The sequence below is a fragment of the Dipodomys merriami genome, unplaced genomic scaffold (genome assembly GCF_024711535.1).
Source record: "Dipodomys merriami isolate MVZ:Mamm:240054 unplaced genomic scaffold, mDipMer1.0.p SCAF_3, whole genome shotgun sequence".
In the NCBI taxonomy this organism is placed as follows: Eukaryota; Metazoa; Chordata; class Mammalia; order Rodentia; family Heteromyidae; genus Dipodomys; species Dipodomys merriami.
In genome coordinates this window covers 5,713,237-5,736,882 of record NW_027204492.1, presented here as the reverse complement: position 1 = coordinate 5,736,882, position 23,646 = coordinate 5,713,237, and the positions used below count along the sequence as shown (strand labels likewise).

At 38.8% G+C, this 23,646-nt stretch overlaps 1 protein-coding gene across 4 annotated transcripts in view; it reads left to right on the top strand.

Annotated features, from left to right (window-relative positions):
• The first annotated feature begins 2,122 nt into the window (after positions 1 to 2,122).
• Positions 2,123 to 23,646, top strand: part of Fmr1 (fragile X messenger ribonucleoprotein 1) — a 41,692-nt gene continuing 20,168 nt past the window's right edge. For all 4 annotated transcript variants that reach the window (XM_070039615.1, XM_070039614.1, XM_070039613.1 and 1 more), the window contains exons 1-4: positions 2,123 to 2,444; positions 16,302 to 16,354; positions 21,481 to 21,574; positions 23,416 to 23,487. In XM_070039615.1, the coding sequence (XP_069895716.1) occupies positions 2,394 to 2,444; positions 16,302 to 16,354; positions 21,481 to 21,574; positions 23,416 to 23,487 (270 nt within the window). In that variant the 5' untranslated portion in view covers positions 2,123 to 2,393. The remainder of the gene's footprint in view (positions 2,445 to 16,301; positions 16,355 to 21,480; positions 21,575 to 23,415; positions 23,488 to 23,646) is intronic.

Here is a 23,646-nt window from a genome sequence, read left to right as displayed (position 1 = left end):
ACAGTGACAAAATGTGTTGAAAATTGAGGAGAAAAGTTAATTATTTGTACCTGAAGAAAAATAACTTCAGACTAGGGATCTAGCTAATAAACTTAAGAGAGGAAGGATATTTCCAGGGCATGTAAAGCATTTGCAGGAACACACAGCATAGAATTGCATCCTAGGAAAATAACTGGTGTGCAGAGTTGACATACTTGAAAGCCCTTATATGTCGAGTTTTACACGTGGAGGTATAATGTCTAATATATTCCCCTATATTCATTGAATTGAAAGAGACTCTACTCTCATGCAGCTGACATGAGATTCTTTCATCTGTATTGAGTTCTACACATACTTTGTCTCTTTCAAAGATCCTAGTCCAATGAGTCATTGCTATTTACCTCTGCCTTAAGGGTTGTGACCCTTGATCGTCTGTTTTAAATCTGGAGTTCCACCAGGAGAACAACATTGTAAGCCTGAAAGTAGGGTAGGAAGCCAAATGGAGGTCCAACATAGCTCTCATTCTGGAACATTTGCCTGGGGTAATTTCCTTGCTGCCACCAGCAATGTGAGGGTAGATAATTGTCACCTGCCACATACCAGTTGGGATCATTTCCATCTCTGTGCCCCTCCCCCACTTTGTCCATTTTGTCATATCCCAATATCATAGCTGAACCTAGCTGTTATCACAGTTGGAATTACTTTGCTTTGTGTAATAATTTGATATCTATTTGATCTTCTAGGTTTCAAGATTAATGCTGGCAAACCTGTTTTGATTTGGGGGAGTGGTTTACTGGGGATTAAATTTAGGCTCACCAATATATCCCTCATTTGTTCCATTTTTGTTTCAGAGAGTCTTGCTAACTTTCTTCAGGTTCACTGTAAATCTCTTCTGCTGCTTCCTTGTCCTGAGTGGTTGGAATTATAGGTAGAGGGTAGCAATGGCCAGTTTGGTAGTCGTTTTATTCCTCCCTGCTGCCTTCCTAGCACAAGCTCAGTGTTTGGTACATAGTAGGCATTCAATGAACATATCAGATGCTCAATTTCCAGACAATGGGCAGTAGCTCTCCAGTGGCAGGGAAGACAGAGATAACAAAGTTGCAGTTAGAGCAGATGCAAATGGTTCACACTTGTAATCCTAACTATTCAGGAGGCTGAGATCTGAGGACCATGGTGGGAAGATAGCTGGGGTAGAAGCCAAGAGACTCCTATCTTTCAAACTTAGAACAGGAGTGGCTCAAATAGTCGAATGCCAGCTATGAGCAGAGAAGTCAAACAGGTGTGGTCCTGAGTTCAAGCCCCAGGAAATTAAATAAATAAATAAATAAATAAATAAATGTTACAGTTGTTCTGTACAGGGAAAATGGGGACTGCTACGAAGATTCTGGTAACTCAACTGGTACAGGTCACTGTGTGCTCATTCTCTGGTACAGGGTGGGCACACAGAAAGAGCAGAGATGATCTGTAAAGAAATGAAGCACTTTCGTACTTTTAGTTTAGTTTAGTTTTTTTTAAAGTCAAAAGTATGCGAGTGAATTGAGAAAAGCATAGTAGTACTGGATGTCTTGACACAATACATTACCTCTGAAAAGGCACATAATGAATCCACAGTACAGGCAAAGTGCGGGAGGATTTTACTCTGTTCTGTACCTGTCACAAGTGTGGGTCACGGTGATTGCAGCTATTACTGTGGCTAGGTGAAGATCTCCAATGCAATGTATTTTCTTCCTTGCTGCCTCCTTCACCCTATCTCTATCCAGCTGAGCCAGGCTCTAGGGGACTTACGATCAAAATAAACCCAACCATAGCCCCCTCCAGTCTTAGTCGGGTCGGGATGCATATGGACAGATGGATGAAGCTCTTCATTGTAGGAGGCCGTTTGTTTCGTAAGATCCCGCTGGCGCCTCCACCAGAAGGTCTCTGGCTCGCCACACGAGGCCGCGCGACCAGTCACCGCCCTTCGCGCCTTCCCGCTCTCCGTCGGGCTCGCGCACGTCCAGCCCGCGCGGCCTTACGTCGGACCCCAAAGCCGGTTCTCATCACGGCGCTTGCGCGAGCTCCCTAGCCTATAAGGAAAGAAGGCGGGGCCGAGGGGGCTGAGTCCGCGGGAGGAGGGGCGGCGCCGGTCACGTGACCCGGTTTCACTGTTTACACGAGGAGCGGCCCCAGCCTTCGGCCTCAGTCAGGCGCTCGGCTCCGTTTCGGCTTCACTTCCGGTGAGGGGCCGCCTTCGAGCGGGCGGCGAGCCGACGGCGAGCGCGGGCGGCGGCGGTGACGGCGGCGCGGCTGCCAGGGGGCGTGCAGCAGCGCGGCGGCGGCGGCAGCGGCAGCGGCAGCGACAGCGGCAGGGCCTCGAGCGCCCACAGCCCACCTCTCGGGGGCGGGCTCCCGGCGTGAGCAGGGCTGACGAGAAGATGGAGGAGCTGGTGGTGGAAGTGCGGGGCTCCAATGGCGCTTTCTATAAGGTACTTGGCTGCAGGGCAGGCCCCATGTTCCCCCTCGCTCCCTTCCCTTGTCTTCTCGGGGTCGGTGGGAGGCAGGCCCGGGGCCCCTTTCACCGGCGCCGCGCCCGCTGGCCGGGACATGCCGGGCAGGCTGTGATTTGGGAGGGAAGGACCGGACTTGGGGCCTATAGGAAGCCCCTGGAACTCCGCTCAGGCTCCCATGTAGAGGCCCCGGCCATGGGCGGAATAAGAAGGGAACGGGCACCACCGGGTCCCTTCCGCCGCCAAGCCCCGCGGGGGAGAGCGGGCATGGGCAAGGACCGGCGGCAGGTACCAGATCCCGGCAAGAAGGGCGGAATCGGCGCTAAGTAAAGGCGAAGGCGCATCCCCCCCCACCCCCCTTTGCCTAAGAATCCTCCTGCCGCCGCGGGCTTGGGGCCTGCCGCCGCGGGGAGTTGTGCGGGATCGGAAGGCGCAGCAGCTGGACCGCGTTCGCCCAGAGGGCTTCAGGTCTGTACGGACTCCAATGTTATGTTCCAGAATTGGGACTTCCAAGAGCTTCCCTGATCTTGGGTGAGGAGGGGGGGGGTGTCGAAAAAGAGTAGTAAGAAGCGGTAGTGAGCACCTATCACAATAGCAACTGGCTTTTTAGTGGGGCTCTCTTTGTGAATGTCAGGGGAGATTTTAGATGCAAAAGTTTCAGGAAGACCCAACCATATCTGAGAAGATGCCTCAAAGAAGTTAACCACCGGCGATCTCGCCGGCCCCTTGCCCCTTTGATAAATGAGGGTCGGTTCAGGAATACACATGCTTCCGCGTCTAAAAAATCGTCAGCAACTCTGCCACTTCAAGTAATTCTTTTGTCTTTTAAGTTCTCGAAGACCGGAATATATGCCAGAGAACTTCAGGAAATTAACGGGGAGTATGTGACTACTAGGGAATTTTACTAGGGAGTGTTTGGAAATATTTATGTGCTCAAAACTTCACTAGATTCTCTTCGATTTTAAACGTGTTACAGTAGACGCTATGCTAAAGCTTTTAAATAGCCATTTATACATTTACTGTTTTTAGTTACGTCATTGAACATCAGCTAATGTCTTTGCAAATGAAGATTGAAATATTGGGATGCAGCACTGGTGTGTTTGTTGGTACTAGTTTACTGTTGACCTAACAATCTGATTTTTCCCTTTCCTCTTGAGTATCTCTGACCTCTGTAACTAATATCCTACCTCATAAAGTGTTTTAGCAACAGAAGGTACACGTGGAAAAAACATGCAAAATAGCTGATACTGTTGTCCAACACAACTTTTATAATTTAATGTATAATAACTTGAACATTCCAAATAGGGTTCATTGACATATTGTATGAAGTGAACTTTCATATGTGTTTACCAACATACAACCTTTTATTATTTAGCGTTTTAATACAAAGTATAATTCAAGGCTTTCAGAAAAAATATAAAACGTTTTGTTGTAAAAGTAGGTATAAAAAAATAGCCTAATATGTTTCTTAATCCTTCCAACTTTAAAGTTCTTTGTTGCTGTTCTTTAGCCACGTTTAATGGCACTGTATTTTAGTGCATTTACACAAAACCACTGTCCTATACCTAGACCCATAGTTTTACTCCCTATAAATTTGTGCCACAATATCTAGGCAGGATTTTAATTGACCTGTGATATTACCCTAGACTGGAGGCCACTGTTTGAATGAAGTTAGCTCATGGTAGAAGGCAAGTTATGTATCCTGATCTTGAAGGATTTATTAGTTTGCAAACTGTATGGAATATAAGAAATGCCCACCCTTTTTTCTACTACTCCTTTCTCCCTCCTTTTTTGTGGTTGTGTTTTTTTAACCAACTTGCTACATTTGAAGGTGACTGAAAATTAATGAATTGTCCTTTAGTATGTAGTATGCAGAGGAATTGTTATGTTTAATTAAGGTTGGTTTTTAAAGAAAATTTCAAGTATCTTTATTGATGGAAGAATTTTAATGAAGACTTTCTACTTTTGTATGACCTTATAGCATTGCTATGAGTTATAAAAACAAAAAAGAAGTAAATTGAATTTTCTCTCTGCTAGAATGCTGGGGAAAGATGAGACGTAAACTGATACAAAATGAACAATATATATATATATATATATATATATATATATATAATTTTTTTTTTGTCGGTTATGGGCTTGAACTTTGGGCCTGGATGCTGTCCCTCAGCTCTTCAGCTCAAGGTGAGCTCTCTACCACTGGAGCCACATTGCTACTTCTGTGAACAATTTATAAGTACTACATTTATATAGAAAAAAGATTGAACAAATTGATAGAAATACTTTTGCAAATGAAACAAGTCAAAAATTTTAGTATAATTAAGTTCACACTTTGATTTGTCTCATGTCTATAAAACTACCTAATTCCAAAGGCCAGTTCTCTATCTCTCCTGAGCATGGTATCCATATTTGCTGTATAAACTATTTGGAATATGTGGTAGAAATGGTTTGATTCTTTCTCTAAAAAATAGGTACAGCTCAAGAGTCAGGATAACAAGACCAAGAAACCAAAGGGGTAAGGTTGTAACACTTCTCTTTTTTTTCTTTTTTGTGTTTATGATTAAAAACTCTTAAGTTTTTAAACACTAGAGCCACTACTTTTAGTTTTGGTATTTCTTTAACTTAGAAAAATAGTTATTCACATGTACTACTTAGTGAGCCCTGCAGGTATGTTATTTAAGATTTATATCCCCAAACATGCTGTACAAAGCATTGCCTAAATAAATAATGATGAAATAAGGTCTTTATTCTAGTCATCTTCACTAAGTATAGTTTTCTCTGGACAGAAGTTTTGATGTATTAAGGATATTAATGAATTAACTCCCCTTTAGATGTAGAATTTTTGTGATTCTAAGATTCATATGTTTGTGTACTAGTATAAAAATTGCTAAAGATAGATAAATTATATGTTGAAGACATGAGACAAAATATTCTTATTTCTCAATCTAGTGGCTAATAGCTAATGCATTGTTATGTGGTATAATTGTGCTAATTGGCAATTTTTTGCGATTATAATATAACTTTTTTGTGTGCCAGTACTGGGGCTTGAACTCAGGGCCTGGGTGCTTACCCTTAGTTAGCTTCTTCTGCTCAAGGCTGGCATGCTATCAATTGAACCATAACTCCTGGTTTTCGGTGGTTAATTAGATATAACAGTCTGGGATTTTCCTGCTTGTGCTGGCTTGTATCCACGATCCTCAGATTTCAGCCTCCTGAGTAGCTAGGATTACTGGCATGAGCCACCACACCTGACTAATAAAACATTTTTAAGCCTAGTATCTGAAAACAGGTAAGAAGTTACTTCAGATACTTAGTACCCAAAAATAGATACTAGTGACAATATAAAATGCACAAGCAAGAGGAAATTTTGTGTGTGTGCCTGTGCTTGGGCTTGAACTCTGGCCTTGTGCTCTCTTGTTTTTTTTTTCTCACTGCTGCAACTTAGTCACTTGAGCAACAAACACCTCCATTCTAGGATTTTTGGGATTTTTTTTGTTTTTTGCTACTTCTTTGGGGCTTCTCCTGACTTTGAACCTCAATTCTCAGATCTCTGCCTCCTGATAAGATAACATGAAATATGTGAACCACTAGCATCTAGTAAGAGGAAAACATTGAACATAGTAGAGGTCTAATATCTCATTTTATCAGTATGACTAGCTCAAGCCTTTAACCCTAGCTACTCAGGTTGACATTCAGAGGCTCTCAGTTTGAATCCATCACAGGCAAAAAAGTCCATGAGATTCTGTGAAAATAATAAGCAAAATGGTGGGCTGGAAACATGCAAGTAGTAGTGTGTCAGCAGTGAGCAAACAAGCCAAGCCAGAACTTAAGGCTCTTGAGTTTAAGCCACTGTACCAGTACAAAAAAAGTCAGTTTTACTGCAAATAAAATTTGCATATGATATAATTTTAAAAATTTGCAAGCTTCATTAAGTGTTCAGAAACTGGAATCAATGTTTTCTCTGTTTTCTCTAAAGTACGTCCAGAAAAGTTTGCCTGAAGTTATTTTTCTGTACTTTGAAAAGGTGACAAGTGTACCACATTTTATGCTATAAAACTATCTCTCCTTTTTATCATTTGGTATCTTTGACAATATATTGTTTTTCCTCTTTTGAAATATACATTTTTCAATTCAATACTCAAGTATGTTGATAACCTCCAAGTTAATAATTAAATGCAAAATTTCCCGCTATGGGACTGTGACACTAAAGATAATAGGTGTTGAGTGCTTGAAAGGTATCAGGCATCCTATACTAGGTGCTTTACTGCAGTTTTTCTCCCCTCTCCCACAGTTGTGAAATACCATTGTTTCCATATTTTTTGATAAGGATGTAGATGCTTGGGAAAGTTAGACCAAAAAAACTAGTAGTGTAGATTCTAAAGGTTCAGACCTGGAACTTAAAGTCATCCATTTGACTTTCTAAAATGATAAATCCTAGCTTGAAGAAATCAACTGGATTTGATTTCCTGCCTGGTCTCCAATTTTATTGAAATTGTAACACTGCCTTAGCATCTCATAACCATAGTTGTTGGGTTACCATTTTTTGCTTTTGGTTAAAATATTTGAATGTTTGCATCTGAAAATACGAATTTTAAGTTTATGAACATTTGATGAAGTTTATAAGCTTCATTGACATCTTTATTCATCTTTCTACGAAAAGATATCATAAGATAGTTTGTCAGTTTCCTTTTTTTAATTAATCCTTGTACCTTGATAGGTATTACTACAGCTCTTCATAGGAATTCTTTTTTTTTAATTGTGAAAATACCATACAGAGGGGTTACAATTACATGCAAGATAATGAGTACATTTCTTATCAAGCATTGTAGCCTCCTCCTTTGTTTCTCCTTCCCATCGCTTTCCATCTTCCCTCCCCCCCCACCGCCCCCCCCAAAAGTTGTAAAGTTCGTTTCTCGACATAACGTCTCGTACATCTCATTGTTGCAATGGGTCCACCTGTATCCCTACTTAAACAATTTAGTTTTTTTTTTCCCTTCCCCTCCACAAATTATACCAACACCAAGTACAGTGAAAACAAGGGTTATATAGTGGGTTCATATGAATTCTTAAGGAAAGGTAAAGTTAGAAACCTCTGAACTGCTGGGACATTTGCTTTAGTTACATTATACAAGGAGATCGTGAAAACTGAAGTATTCAAAGATTATTGTATATACACACAAGGAAAATGAATGGCCTAGCACTATGATCAGAGTGAGCATAAAATTACATTTTACTTAATTTATCGTAATTGCCCTCATGAAGTCAAATATTTTGGACATGTGGTTAGGACTGTTGGTAAGATTCATTGTATTTTTACTATATTATTTATTTTCTTACATAGTGCTAAACTCATTAAAAGGGAGAGAAAGTGGGTAATTATGTAAAGCCTTGGGTATGAATTTACTGTTTTATAAATGTCTGTATTTCTTATCTGTAGTAGGGATGTTTTACAATGCTGTAAGCTTTCTCTTGAGAGAATTATAGCACTATATATTTTGTAATTATTGGTAGAAATCTGCTGATGATGTAATTGTGCTCAGTCGTGGCTAGGGGCTTATATTTAAACCTGTACACAATAAACTCTCTTGTGACCAATGACTTTTTATTTTTAAAGTAGTTTACTGAACTAAGAAGGTATGAGGTATAGTAGGAGAGTAAGATTCGCCTAAATAGGGATCTATTTTCTGTCTTTCTTGCATCAGTCTCGGTGGTTGAATTACAAAGTTCCAATCCTTACATACTTTTGTAAATATTAATTTGTGATTTCCTCCTTGACTCAGTTACCAGGAAATTAAGGATTTCATAATCACTTTAATTTTTTTTATTTCCTCTGGTGAAAAATGTGTGTTTTAACTATTTTATCACCTTTCTCGAACTCCAAAGGTTTTTAGCACCTTTTTTTTTTTTTCCCTTCCTAGAGTCTAAATAACCTCTAGTATCTGAGTTGCTGGAAATATCTTTTTCTTTTTCTTCCTAATTTTACAGTTTACTTTAATCCTTGACACACATCATCAGAAATGGATTATGTCATTATTAGGAGTGACTAAATCTTGTGTCTTTTCAGGAAAACAGCACTCCTGAGTGAACAGACCTTCTTTGAAGAACTTCAGTTTTTTGTCATACCCTTAGACCTCTTGGTCTTAGGTGTCTCATAGTTCCATTAGAAGCCCCCCTCCTTTTTTTGCCTGAACTTAGGGCCTCACACACTCATTTTCCTTTCCTCTCAGGGTGAGAATCTACCAGTTGAGCCTCTCACCTCTACTTCCAGCTTTTTGCTGGTTAATGGGAAATAAGATTGGTCTGCTCTAGCTGGCTCCAAATAGCAATGTTCAGATCTCAGTCTCCTGAGTAGCCAGGATTATATATATGTGTAAGCAACTAATATCTGACCAAAGCCTCTTTTTTTAGTTTGTTGCTGGACTAGAACTCAAGGCCTGCATGCTATCTGTGAACTGTTTTTTTCTCAAGGCTAGCACTCTACCAGTTTTTGAAACACAGCTTCACTCCTGAATTTGGGGTAGTTAATTGGAGATAAGAGTCTCAAGGACTTTCCTGCCCAGCCTGACATAATCTGCAGATCTCAGCCTCCTAGGCAGCTAGGATTACAGGTGTGAGCCACCAGCATCTGGCTAAAGCCTCTTTTTTAGAAAGTATTTTTTAAATTGGGATTTAGTTTTACTTTGCTAAATGCAAAAATATTTATGGTTCTGCAGCTTATGTGAGATAGCTCCTCTCCACTTTGATCATTTATTTAAAATCACCTTTGTATGTAATTTCATTACAACGGCTTTAGGAGAGTGTTCCACTTTCTTAATTGCAACTGAGAAATCCAAGGTCCTGAGATTACTTCTTGGAGACTCCCACAGCTCTTAGCGGGGTAGAACCAAAATTTTGATCCTAGGTTTGATTAACAGCAAAATTTAACATCTTAAGTTCTTGGAGTCCAGTAAGAGCATGACCTCTTATCCAATTCAGTGAAGCTGTCTTGGTAACATCCATTCAGTAATGTCTTTGCAGCCTTTCAGTAGTATGTTTTCTCTCCACTAATACTTGGCTGGTAAAGATCACAGAAATACATATTTTTCCAAGTTGATATGTGGGATGATAGCACTAGAGAGGCAGCTAGAGAATGAAGGTATAACAATCATCAAAGACGGACAAAGGAGGGTTATTGAAAAAAATGTGTTGATATATAAGAAGATATGCACTCTTTGATGTTTTAGTAAAGGGCTGTAAAACTCAGGGTGTATTTGTCCTTGGTGTAGAGGCCAGAGGCAACTGATAAGTAGGTATTTTATTTATTAATACAGCAGCCAGAGGTATTGCATGTCTTTCATATTCACTTAAAATGCAAACAGTGACTAAAATGACTGATTTTGAAACAATCATGCAAATATCTATATACAGATAAGCCTCATTAACTCAAAGGCATCAGTCCTGTTGGGCTGTGATGATTACTCAAACCATTTCTGACATTCCATATCCAGAATTGCATTCAGAGCCGGTGAAAGCATTTTTTAATAGTCACAATACTTACAGATTTTCCTCCTTTGAGGGAATATTTGATATTAGAAAATAGGCAAATGTGGATGAATATGATTAAACTGGGCAATAACTTAGGCAAGTGGGAAAAAATAAGAATATAGCAAAGTCATGAGTCTAAGGCTGAATTTTAGAGTGCTTTTATGGTGTATCCAAAAAGTCTCCAACATTTGCAAATGTTTTAAATCCATACTATCTGCCACAATAGCCACGGATGCATATATGGTTGTTTAGCACTCAAAATGCAGCAAGAGTGAACAGGGACTAACTTTAATTTTAATGTAAATAGCCACACATAGCAGACAGCAGAGATTTAGAGAAAAATATATCAGTATTTGAAAGATACCTGTTTTATTTGGAATAGTTCTTATCCCAGCTCTAACAGAGTTCTGTGACCTTAACATTTTCTTCATACTATACACACTAAATGGCTAATTTACTGTTGAGACATGCAAATATAAACCTAGACATCAGACAAGGTTTAAGAAGCAGTAGCCTTTATTGGTAAATAAGGGATCAGTCACCTAATAGGGTACTTTAATTTTAATCAGTAGTCTTTTTTGTTGTTGTTGGGGCTTGAACTCCGGGCCTGGGCACTGTCCCTGAGCTCTTCAGCTCTACCACTTGAGCCATAGCACCACTTCTGGTTTTCTGGTGTTTAAATGGAGGTAAGAATCTCACAGATGGGCTGGCTTTGAACTGTGATCCTCAGATCTCAGCCTCCTGAGTAGCTAGTATTATGGGCATGAGCCTACTGCACCCAAAAGTAGATCATTAGCTGTTATGTGAAAACAAGGGAGAAATGAGAGTAAAGGATTTTTTTTCCTTTTCTCTATAATCTTACATCATCTTTTAAGCCTAAGAGCCCAAGTGACCAATTCCTACAATTTTTAATTCAAAATCAGGCTCCTTTTTGTTGAAATAATAGTAAAGCAAAGAACACCTTAAAGCACTGGAGGTATGTAACTTTATGAAATCTAGTGTATTCCAAAATAACATGGTCAGTATAAAGTAGAGCTCTTAAGTATGCTGGAGAAAAATGTTGATAATTTAAATATAGCTGTGTAAAAATAAGATCCGAATGATAGACAGAAAGCGTGAACTTCTTTTTAAGCCAGGAACTATAAGGATATAAACACATAATTAGCTTAAAAATAGTAATTTCGCCACCTTAGCTATACCAGAACACATAAATGCCATTATGGTCCACTGTAATCATTCATGCAGTTTTTTTTGTGTGTATCTATGGTAAATTCTAAGAGAACAGCCTAAAAGTTAGAAAGATTTATATTGGTTTACAATTCCAGTTCATGGTTAGCCTGCTCCATTGATGTTGGCCTGTGTGTGGCTGAGCAAAGTTGCTTACCTTAACCACAGCCAGAAAGCACAGAGGGAGGGGCGAGGAGGAGAGAGAGGGAAATGGAGGAAGGGAAGGTCACAGGAGGTGACCAAAGATAGGTATAGCCCCCAGGTTATGCCCCCAATGACCTACTTATTTCCTCTAGCTAGAACACACCAACTAAATTTCTAGCCCCTCCTATAAGAAGCACCACTAACTGGGGATCAAGTTCAACTAATGAGCCTTTGGGACACATTTCATATTTAAGCATAATGTTTGGTCCCTGAAACCAAGAGATTCATGTCCATCTCTAAAATGCGTTTAATCTCCCAGAGGGCTAGCAGTTCCAACATTGTTTAAAAACTTTCCTCCAAGCTCAAGGCAAACTGTCAGCATAAGCCTATGTAAAATCAAAGAAAATTATACCACTGGTTGAAGACGTGTTCTCTCGAGGCTGGAATACTGTTCATTAAAAGGATCTGTGAAATAACTTTTGTTTGACTAAGTCATTGCTTTAACCAATGTTATATTGAGTAAATACTCAGAAATGTAAAAATGTGATTTTTTTAGTACCAACTCAGTTGTATTTGTTTTTTCAATTGTATTTTATGCTGGGCATGGTAGTACTCAGAGAATCTAGACAGAGGGAAGCAAATTTGGCAGCAGTCTTGGCTACAATGTGTAGAGGCCTAGTTTCAGAAACCTGGAATAAGTCTGGGAACATGGTTCAATTGTTATAGCTTCTTCCTAGCAAGCATGAGGCACTGAGTTTGAAACCGATTTCAGTCAAAATCAATCTATCAGTGATACAGTGGCACAGAGTGCAAACATTTCTAAACCAAAAGGGAAGAATGGAAGCATAGAAGGGGTTGCAACCAAAGCAAGACTGAAGGACAGCATTAAGTCCATTAGCTCCATGTCCAGTATCTAGGGCACTCATGTGTTGTTGTTAGTACCTAAGAGTTTGAAGATAGCTGCAGTCCCCATAATCTCTCTCTGGCCTTCTTTGTTTTCCTGTCTGTAGCTTTCCCTCCTGGTCATTCCATATATTTTGAATCTCCACTGTCCTGGGCTCTCCATTGCATCACCAGTTTTACTCACACAGTTTCATGCACCACCCTCAGATGGTCCCTGAAGGTATTCCAACCCTGCCTCACCTTGCCTGCTGGGCTGCCAGTGCTTTTCTTTGAAATCTGAGTAGAAGCCTCCATTACCCAACTCTTGCATTTTTGCATGCTTGCAATACTAGCATCACATGGACCATACCAAAGTCTGTTACCATCTCCAGTGGTAGCTATGCCTATTTGGGTGACCATTGAAGCAGCCTATGAGTGTCTAGGTGACTGAGGATGTTGAAATGAATCCTGAGGAAAAATAGTTGGGTCATGTGTGAACAGGATCCCCTGCACTTGCTCTCTTCTCAAGGGAAAGGCTTGGGAAGCTTGCTTCATTACAAAAGAGTTTACAAGTCATCTTTTCAATGGTCTCAGTACAGAGTACTTGGCTTCCTTTTAAAAATAATTCTTTGTGGTACTTGGGTTAGAACTCAGAGCTTTGCTTGTTAGTAAAGTGCTCTTATTACTTGAGACACCCACTCTCTCAGCCCTGGTGCTAGGGTTTTGAACTCAGGGCCTTGCACTTGCTAGGCAGGCATCAAAGCCATGTTTCCATCTCTTTTTGCTTGGATTGTTTTTAATCTTGCTTTTGGTTCAGATCTGCCTGTACCTCAGTCCTCCTATTTATGCTCCCTATGGCAGTTGAGATGACTGGCAGCTTTTCTTTTGTTTGAGACTGAAACTCAGGAAGTATTTAACTGTGCTGGCTTCAAATTGTGACATGCTCAATCTCAGCCTCACAAGAACCTAGGATTACAGGCGTCAGCCACCATGCCTGGTGACTTGGCCTCTTTTCATTGGTACTAATTTCCCAAACTGTGTTTAGCCTTAATTTTCTTTTCAGGATCTTGTATTTGTTAGGTAAAAACTCTTTATTACTTGAGCCACACTGTAGTCTTTTTTAGTTGGTTTCTAAGATATGTTCTCACTAACTTTTCCCAGGCTAGTTGAATTGCTGTCCTCTTGTCTACATTCCCCTGAGTAGCTAGGGCACGTGTGTGACGTGTATGCCTGGTCCCCTAGCCTCAACTTTAAGTATTGTCCTTTTAAAAAAATCTTTCTCCTCTGCTATTTGCTCCCAATTCACATTACGAACCTGCTAAAAGCAGCCATCAGTACTCATGCCACCTGTCAGAGTGCCTTGAAATTTCCATGATCAGATTAGTCTAACATCTTTAAAACTCAGCCCCTACAAGGTCTTAGGGCAGGAACAAAATGTAGACAAATTCTTAGCCAGGATATAAGGTAAACAACCTCTCAGTTCCCATTTCCTCCTTCCTGTATGAAACCTCATGAAACTGGATTTCATTATTTGCATTCATTCCTATTCGCTTTCTGTTTCTCTGAGCTCACACTACAATCACCCATTAAGCTCTGCTTACAGCGTTCTAGGACTTTTCTAGTCTGTATCTCCAGCCTTTCCCAAATTCTTATCCCAGACCAGTTCAAAAGACTTCTGAATCACATGAAACGCAAAAACCCCAACTTCAGTGGTACCAGTTTTCTGTGTGTTAGGTTTTTCTTTGCTTTGACAAATAATGTCAGAGAATGACTTAAAAGGAGGACATTTTATTTTGATTCGTGGTTTCAAAGGTTTTATTCCATGGCTGGCTTACTCCATTGCTGTGGGCCTGTGATGAAGCAGAACATGCCAGCAAGAGCTTGTGGCTGAACAAAGTTTCTTACCTCATGGGAGCCAGCAAGAAAGGGAGACAGGAAATGGCCACAGACAAGGTATTAGCCCCCAAGGACACACCACCAGTGACCTACTTCTCTGGCTAGTCCCCACCAACTTAAGTTTCTAGCACCTCCTGCAATAGTACTACTACCAGGTGCCTTGTGGGAAACATTTAATATTTTAACCATAGTATATTTCTTTCAAAACAAGTTTTTCTTCTAGTATAACTTTTTTCAGTCAAGCATAATTGATAGAGCTTGACGTTTCTGTTCAAGTTGTTTCCATATTAACTGTTTTTCCCAGAGCCCTGCCTTAGCTTCTATAATTTTTTTAAAGCAGTTATTTAATATTTGATTCATATGCTGTAACTAGATATTTGAGAGTCTTTAAAAGATCTTTTCGCAGTGACTGTAGTGGTTTACGCCTGTAATCCTAATTCCTTGGAAGATGGAAATCAGGAAAATTGTGGTTCAAGGCTACCCTGGCAGACAATTTGTGAGAGGTATATACTTGTTATCCTAGCTATTGTGATCCAAGGTTCTATTTTCCAGCCAAAGACCTTGTCTGAAAAGGTACCTTATGCAAAAAAAGGAACAACTGTGATTCACTTGATAGAGTCTTCACCTAGCAAATACAAGGCTCTGTGTTTACAACCAGTACTGCCCAAAAGCAAACAATCAAATAATCCTTTTGCACTCAAACATTTGCTTGCTTAAAACACTTATTCTACACCCATAATAGCTAGAAATTGTGCCAATTGCTGAAGCTACAGAAGTCAAAGATGATTCTTAATCCCAATTCATTATTTTCCAGTAACATGTATCCAAAATTGTGAGGACCTACTATATTTTCTAAGAATTTTATATCTGTTATATTTATTTAGGATTCCAGTGCATTTTGTTGATTCTTGTATGGTATGAGATAAATGTCAGTTTAATGTTTTGCATGTGAATGTGTAACTATTCCCACAGCATTTGTTGAAAACACTACTCTTGTACCATTTGATTTGTCTTGGTTTTCTTAATGACAAAAGGTTTATCTCTGTCATATTCTAAGCTGCTTCTCAGTCTAAGTTCTCTTCTGGACGCTTCTCACCTTTGTGGAATACCTCACTTTCTCTACCATTGTTCTCCATGTCCTTTAGTTTGGCCAATTCCACCTTACCCGTTAAGGTTAAGGGAAACCTCACCTTCAATATATCTTCCTTCATCCAACTACTACCACTCACACAGGCCTTTTCTCCAGGGTAACAGGACACTTAACTGTTCATTGTATATGATACTAAGTACTCTGGAAGATAACTGAATAAAATGATATGGTTAAACTACCCTCAGGAAGCTTAAAGGCAAAGGAGAAAATGTAATAAATATATGAATAAGAACAGGATTCCATAAGAATGCAGAGGATAGTGTTTAACCTGCTTGTTCTTCTGGATATTTCTATAGAAAATGACATCTGAACTGAAATCTTAAAGTTTAAGTACAATAGTAAATAGCTAGGTGAAAAGAGGGGAAAGACAATAAGATAGAAGGAACTGCATTTATGGAAAAGTTATCACAAATCTATACTGACACATGGTTCTGTAACAGGTTTCTTAGTTTTTAATATTTGTAGCCTAAAATGAAACCTCCAACTAATATCACTGCATTGTAATCTTCAATATACTTGTTTCTCTTTGACATGCTAGTCTCACAACTTTTCCTTGCTTGTTGTTTTAACTGTATTCCTATGGCCTAGCATACAGTATATGACAGTATAGACATGATGAGTGAACAAACCTCAGATACTGACTTTCAATCAAAGTTCCTTTTTATTCTGAAACATAGACTGTTTACTCCCTCTAATTTTTTTTTTTTTTTTAATTTTGTCGGTCCTGTGGCTTGAACTCTGGGCCTGGGCACTGTCCCTCAGCTCTTCAGCTCAAGGCTAGCGTTCTTCCACTGGAACCACAGTGCCAATTCCGGTTTTCTGGTGCTTAATTGCAGATAAGAGTCTCAAGATTGTTCCTGCCCAGGCTAGCTTTGAACCGTGATCCTCAGATCTCAGTATCCTGAGTAGTCAGAATTACAGGCGTGAGCTACCTGCATCCGGCATTACCTCTAAAATTTAACTGAAAATGGTCCTTATATCTAAAAGTTAATTTTTTTGTGCTTTTCTTACAGGCATTTGTAAAGGATGTTCATGAAGATTCAATAACAGTCGCATTTGAAAACAAGTAAGTGTGTTAACACATAATTTTAATGTTTAAGATCACTAAAAATTTGTTCAATTCCTTTTTCTGCTCCTCAGTGTCTAAAAATTAATTCAAGTCTAGTTTGAGTGTTTTTCCTATTACTGACCAAAATTTCCTGAAGAAGACACTATTAAACAATTAAAAAATTAGACAATGGAGTGACTACTTCACCTAGTATCTTTAGAGGTTGGGATGTATAATAGGATATTCTTCTTATAGAATGGTTGAAGATTCCTTGCCTGTGAATATGGAAACCATATTTTTCTGTATTAGTAATTGAAAGTTTGAATGTTTGCATTTTTTTGGAAAGTTGAAAATTCATGGCAATTTTTCAGCAAAGATGTATGTGGTTTTCATTTCATTAAATCTTAATGATAGCTTTAGTTATCTAGTATATTTTATCAGAAACAATAGTATTTACCCATTAGCTTATTTTTATACTTAATATATTTACAATCTATTACAACAGCATCTTTTCAGCTTTCTTTTGTTAAATCATAAAATAAAAATATTTAGACATCTAGGAATGTGAATTGTATAAAAATGTCAATAGTACAGATATTGTCATTTTATTGGGCAATGCAAATCTATTGACTACATGTGTAGAGTATTAATAAAGTAGCCATTCAAAATACTAAAGCACATGTAAAATCTTTGGCCATAATGTAGGTGTGGCCATGATCTCAGGATTTTGCTGAACTCTGATGCTTATGAGTGAAAATTTTTGGGCTTTTAGGTACCAAGAAAACTAATAGTATGTTAAAGGCAGGCTAGAAATCTGTAGACAGACTCTGGATTAGTAGTCCTTTGTACTTCTTCAGGCATTGAGGAGAGAAGCCTTAGCTATGACATCATTCTGAGGATGAAAACGTTCTAAAGTTCACTAGTTAAAATTGATGGTATCTCTGAACACACTCACTAGAAACCATTGAAATGTAATTTTATTTATTTATTTATTTTTTTTTGGGGGGGGGTCTGGTCATGGGGCCTGAACTCTGGGCCTGGGCACTGTCCCGCAGCTCCTCAGCTCAAGGCTAGTGCTCTACCATTTGAGCCACAGCGCCACTTCTGGCTTTTTTCTTGTTTTATGTGGTGCTGAGGAATTGAACCCAGGGCCTCATGCTTGCAAGGCAAGCGCTCTACCACTGAGCCACCTTCCCAGCCCTGAAATGTAATTTTAAATGAGTGAGTTGTATGGCTTTTGAAATGTATCTCAGTAAATCTGCTAACAAATGTGAACCAGACATAATGAGCAATAAGCAAAAATATCTTGCGTCTAAAACTCTTTAAGAGCAAGCTTGCATTTCAGCATCTAGAAAGTTTTGTAATTAGGGTGGAATCACATTCAGTCTTTTAGCCTACAGAGGGACAAAGTAGTATCCCTACGTGCTGAAACACATTGAGAAGGGCAGAGTAAATTGATTGAGAATATTCAGACCTTCTAGGCTAATAATGTTAGTTCAGGATATAAATTTGAATAATTACTCTTCTCCGAGTACAGAAAGCCAAAAATCCAATTTACCTTTTACCTATTTCAAGTGTCTGTGGTTGTACAGTAAGCAGAAAAGCATCACACCTCTAGTACAGGAATCTTTCATAATTTGGAGAGTACTTTTTTCCTTGTAATTACATTCTATCTATTTGCTCTGTACAGTAAGCAAACACTGTTTCCTAAAACAAAAAAGAGTTATCTTTATTTGCCAGGCTTCTCGTTTCTCCTATCTGTAATCTCAACTATTAAGCAAACAGTCATTTTCTCTCTACATGTGTCTAGTTAATACATTGCTTTATCACATCAGTTCATTTTGGTTTTCATTCAGATTTCTACCCTAAACTTTAAAGCATTCCATCTATTGACTTCCTAATTTACTTATCTCCTGTGCCATATCTGCATAAAAATTTCTTTTCAAGCAGTCATCCCAGGAATCTGAAATTTAGCAACACTTTTTCTTTGTGTTCATCAAGTGTGAGATACTATATTGACTTTGAGCATAATAGTAGAAAACATATACACAAACAGTACTCCATAGAACTTGAGATTATGTTTACTCTTTCTTTTTTTTCTTTCTTTCTGGTTTTTTTTTTTTTTGTGCTGATACTGGTGGCTTGAACTCAGGGTCTAGGTGCTGTCCTTTATCATTTTTGCCCAAGGCTGTTTCTCTTCTATGTGAGTCACACCTCCACTTCTGCACTTCAGGTTAATTGGAGCTGAGTCTCATAGACTTTTCTGCCAGGCTGACTTTGAACCACTATCTTCCTATCCTCAGATCTCAACCTCCCAAGTAGCTAGAATTCCAGTGATATTTACCCTTTGTGTCAGTTATGAAGAAACACCTATCACTCTTATACTTGACAGCTTTCAGTGCTGTCCCTGATCTTTTTTGCTCAAGGCTACTGCTCTACCACTTTGAGGTACAGCCTCACTTCTGGATTTCTAGTGGTTAATTGGAGATAAGAGTTTTGTGGGGCTGGGAAGGTGGCTTAGTGGTACAGTGCTTGCCGTGCATGTATGAGGCCCTGGGTTCGATTCCTTAGCACCACAGAATCAGAAAAAGCCGTAAATGGCGCTGTGGCTCCAGTGGTGTAGAGTACTAGCCTTTAGCTGAATCGCTGAAGGACAGCACCCAGGCCCAGAGTTCAAGCCCCACGACTGACAAAAAAAAAAAAAAAAGTTATGGCCAAACTTTAAAAAATGTAAAATTGCATCTTGTAAACATGAAGAGTTATACCTGCACATGTGACCTTTGTGAACTGAAATTTGCATGTATAATCTGTGTTTACTTGTAACTCTGGTTATATTCTGCTTATATATGTGGATTCAAGTTAGTGAAGTAAGTACCAATAAAAAAAATCTAGGCCATGTTCATTGGTTATACATGTTTGGAATGTTAACCCAAAAAAAAAAGAGTTTTGTGGACATTCTTGCCTGGGCTGCCTTAGATCCTCCAATCTCAGCCTCGTGAGTAACTCGGATTACAGGCGAAAACCATCGGTCTCTAGCATCATATTTCATACTTTTTGAATAGGAGATTTGATTTTTTGTTTTTTGTTTTTGTTTTTTGGTCGGTCGTGGGGCTTGAACTCTGGGCTTGGGCGCTGTCCCTCGTCTCTTCAGCTCAAGGTGAGCGCTTTACCCCTTGAATCACAGCGCCACTTCCTTGATTTTTTTTAATCTTTATATATTCAAATAAAGTCAGTTTTTCTTCTTTCAAATCAAGAAACTTGTATTCTATGTTAATATATGCCTTACAAAACACATTTATCAGTGAATTTGTCACATGTTAAAAGTCACTGATTTTTCAATATTTAAAAGGCTTTCTGTAGTAAAGATGATTTTCTTTTTTGGGGGGGGGGTCTGGTTGTGGGGCCTGAACTCTGGGCTTGGGGGCTGTCCCTCAGCTCTTCAGCTGAAGGCTAGCGCTCTACCACTTGAGCCACAGTACCACTTCTGGCTTTTTTCTTTTTGCTTATGTGGTACTGAGGAATCAAGCTGAGGGCCTCAAGCATGCAAGGCAAGCGTTCTACCACTGAGCCACCTTCCTAGCCCCAGTAAAGATGATTTAAAAAATAGTTTTCAAGTTTGTATAGTAAGTCAAGATGGGTTTAGTCAAATTTCAGCTGTCAGATTTCCAAAAATTCTGACTTATTTTTGCTCTTACATAGTAGCTCTTTAAAAAGCAAAAGCACAAACAAAATTATCATTCCTCAATAGGAATAAGCTGCCAGGTGCCAGTGGCTCACTTCTGTAATCCTAGCTATTCAGGAGGCTGAGATCTGAAAATTACAGTTTAAAGCTAGCATAGGCAGGAAAGTCCATGAGACTCTTATCTCCAATAAACTACTCAGAAAACTGGAAGTGGTGCTTTGGCTGAAGTGGTAGAGCGCTAGCCTTGAGCTGAGGAGCTGATGGACAGCGCCCAGGCCCAGAGTTCAAGCCCCACCACTGACAAAAAAAAAATAAATAGGTATACGCTATTTGAACAGCACTCAGGCAATATTTTTAAAAGTTACTGTCCCAGCTTCTTTTGTTCCTTGTCTTGAATCTCCAAATATCTGTATGGATAATATAAGTCACTGCTCCAGCAGTTGAATGCTGCAGTGCTTTGGTAGAGTTTTGTTTTTTTTTTTTTTACTACATTTTAAATGTTTGGTGGGTGTAAAAGAATAATTTGCCAGATGCTGGGGGCTGTGGCCTATAATCCTAACTACTCAGGAGGCAGAGATCTCCGGATTATGGTTCAAAGCCTTCAGGGCTGGAATGGCCTTGAGACTCTTTATCTCCAATTAACCATCAGAAAACCAGAAATGGAGCTGTAGCTTAAAGTGGTGGAGCACTGTCCTTGGGCACCAAGCTTTCAAGCCCAACAACCAATGAAAACAACAACAAAGAGAATGATTTGGTGTCTTCTACAGTTGCTCCATATCATTTTAAATTTAAAAAATAGAAAACACAGGCAACTTAATTGAACTACTGTAGGCTGTCTCCATTGGGTTTCTGTGGTTTAGGACACCCCCACCAACCCAGTGCATGCTGATGCGTCAAACTGATCAGCAGCGGCTACCCATGACAAGAATTGACCACCTCGTGGGATCTAAAATTTTATGGGGTAAAAGTGAGTTGTGAATTGTTGATGTGCTGACTGCTCCATTTTGCTTGAGAATCAGGACAGTTTTGGCAGTTGATGGAATGTCTTTCAGTGTTCTTTGCAAGTCGAAAGAAGTACGTTGATACTACTAACATTTGCTGATACTACCATTTCATTTTAAGTACATATGGTATTTTTCTGTGTGAATTTGTATTTAAACTCTTACAAATTGAAATTATTGGAATAAAAATTTTTGAAAAACTATTTTGATCTAGTTTGTTTAGAGAAGAATTTCCCATGGAAGTATAAGGCTGCAATGCTGCATGCAGACTGTTGAAGTGTCTGTACATTCTCATTGTGCTCCACTCAGCAACAACTGGCTGTTTGAAAGCATTTGCTTCTCTAAACCAGAAAACAAAAGGGGGGAGGGGTTCCGCGCTTATCCAAGTTGATTGCAAAATGGTCACTGTTTGAATTAAACTTCAAAAATAGGGTAAACAAATTTTGTTTGCTTATTTTCAGCTGGCAGCCAGAGAGGCAGATCCCATTCCATGATGTGAGATTCCCACCACCTGTAGGTTATAATAAAGATATAAATGAAAGTGATGAAGTTGAGGTGAGTTACCACTGTCAAGAAATTATTAAATATTCAAGGAGTGGGAAGTACTTAATTTGCTTCGGATATTTAATTATACCTTGCCTTTAGCAATGTTTAAACTACTTTGAGTTTTATTAGAGTTTTGATGCTATATAATATCCTTTTAAGAGTATATAGACATTTTATTGTATTTTTTTCTTAAATCTTAATGTCTTCCTGGTATATAATTTTTGAAAATACACTTTTTAGTTTATATGTATAATAAAACCTTTTTTCATGCTCATCTCCCATGGAGCTCTTTGACTAAAAGGTGCTATAGAGATTTAACGCATGATCAAAATCATTGTGTTCATGATTCCCTATTCATTGGGAATTTTTTTTTTATTAATCCACGCTTAAAATGTTTTGATGTTACAGTTTTGACACACTGCATTTTAAGCTACTTTAAGTCCTTAAACTCTTTTTTTCTGCTCTTGAGTGCTAAAAGTACAGGAAAACAGGACAATCTCCTGCCTTAGTTTAGTCATGAGGGTCATAGCAAGTGAAAGTCATGAAGAAAGAAAATCAAAACAGGTAACCATACACAAGGCTGCAATGTTTTAGGATGTAGTCAGGAATGTCTCTATATGTCTAGGGCTGTGTTCTCTCCATAGTTTATAAGTGGAAATGGAATAAAGTTTTATATACTTACCAAGAATATACTGAGTAGCTATAAGCAACTGGGTTTTGTTTTGAAAGCAATACTAATGAAATAGAAACATTGCGTGTAGTTCAAAAACTTTAAATGTCCACTTCTCCAGGACATTATGAGTTTTCTGAAGGCAAGGAGCACATTTTTTGGTGTCTATATTGGAAGTACTCATAGTGTTTGATGAAGAAGAAGATCTTTTGTTTTTCAATGTAATCACATGACATGACAAGTTGAAATTTCTGTGGTAAACTGACTAAAGTATCTAAGAGTCAGCCATTAGAGTAGATTAAGAGTTGAGAGACTAATAGAGGTAAGAGGGAAAGATAGGTTCTTTAACTTATGCTACATTTTAGTCACCTTATTGAATATCCATTAGCTTTGGTTGTAAAGGGGAAATGAGTGAGAACCTGACTTGCTTTAAGCCTTTTAGTCCTCTTCTCCCCTCCCCTCTCCTCCCCTCCCCTCCCCTCCCCTCCCCTCCTCTCCCCTCCCTTCTCCTCTCCTCCCTTCCCCTCCCCTCCTCTCCTCTCCTCTTTCTTATTTTCCTTTGTGCTTCTGAGTATTTCCATTTCTCTTTGCATATATACAGTACTTTTCTATCAACCTTGATTTGCTAGTATTCTCCAGAGAAATCATTTAGAATTGATCCACAATTGTGTGATGAAGTAGGAAGACGATACTCAGAGACTGACAGTGTATGTGAATTTGTCCTTCTTAATGGAGAGGAATTTGGAGGAATGAAGGCCCTAGTGCTGACTGGTCAGCAGTCTTACACATTTGATATGCACACAGTAGGCCAGTCAGTAAATTCCAGTAAATTTTATAGCTCACTACCTAAGGAAAGTATATCCATGTGTATGAATTGCAGCTTTTCCTAAACATCTGTGTTTGGAGTATTAATTACATAAAGTAGAACAAAGATGTAAGAAAACTACTTATAGCAGGGAGCTTACTCTCAAGCAGTCTCAGGTAACTTCTGATTAGGTAACTTTGTCTAGCTCAGAAAGCATAGACAGGTACAATTTGATTGAAGGCATATGATTTAAAAGTTATATGGTTTAAAGGATACCTAGAGGAATTTCATGAAAGTTTTCTCAGTGTCTGATAATCTATATATTTCTAACTTAACATTAATCACCAAATATTGTATGTTGTAATTTTTGTGTAGGTTTATTCCAGAGCAAATGAAAAGGAGCCTTGCTGTTGGTGGTTAGCCAAAGTGAGGATGATAAAGGGTGAGGTAAGAAAGTGCTTAATTTTTTTTCCTTATACTATTTCCCTTTCATAAACCTAGTTAAGGTTACATTATAGTTTAGGTTGCTATTTGAATGTCTAATTTTAGTCATTTTATTAAAATGTTTCACTGTATAATTAGTACATTTCATATATTGTAATTAAA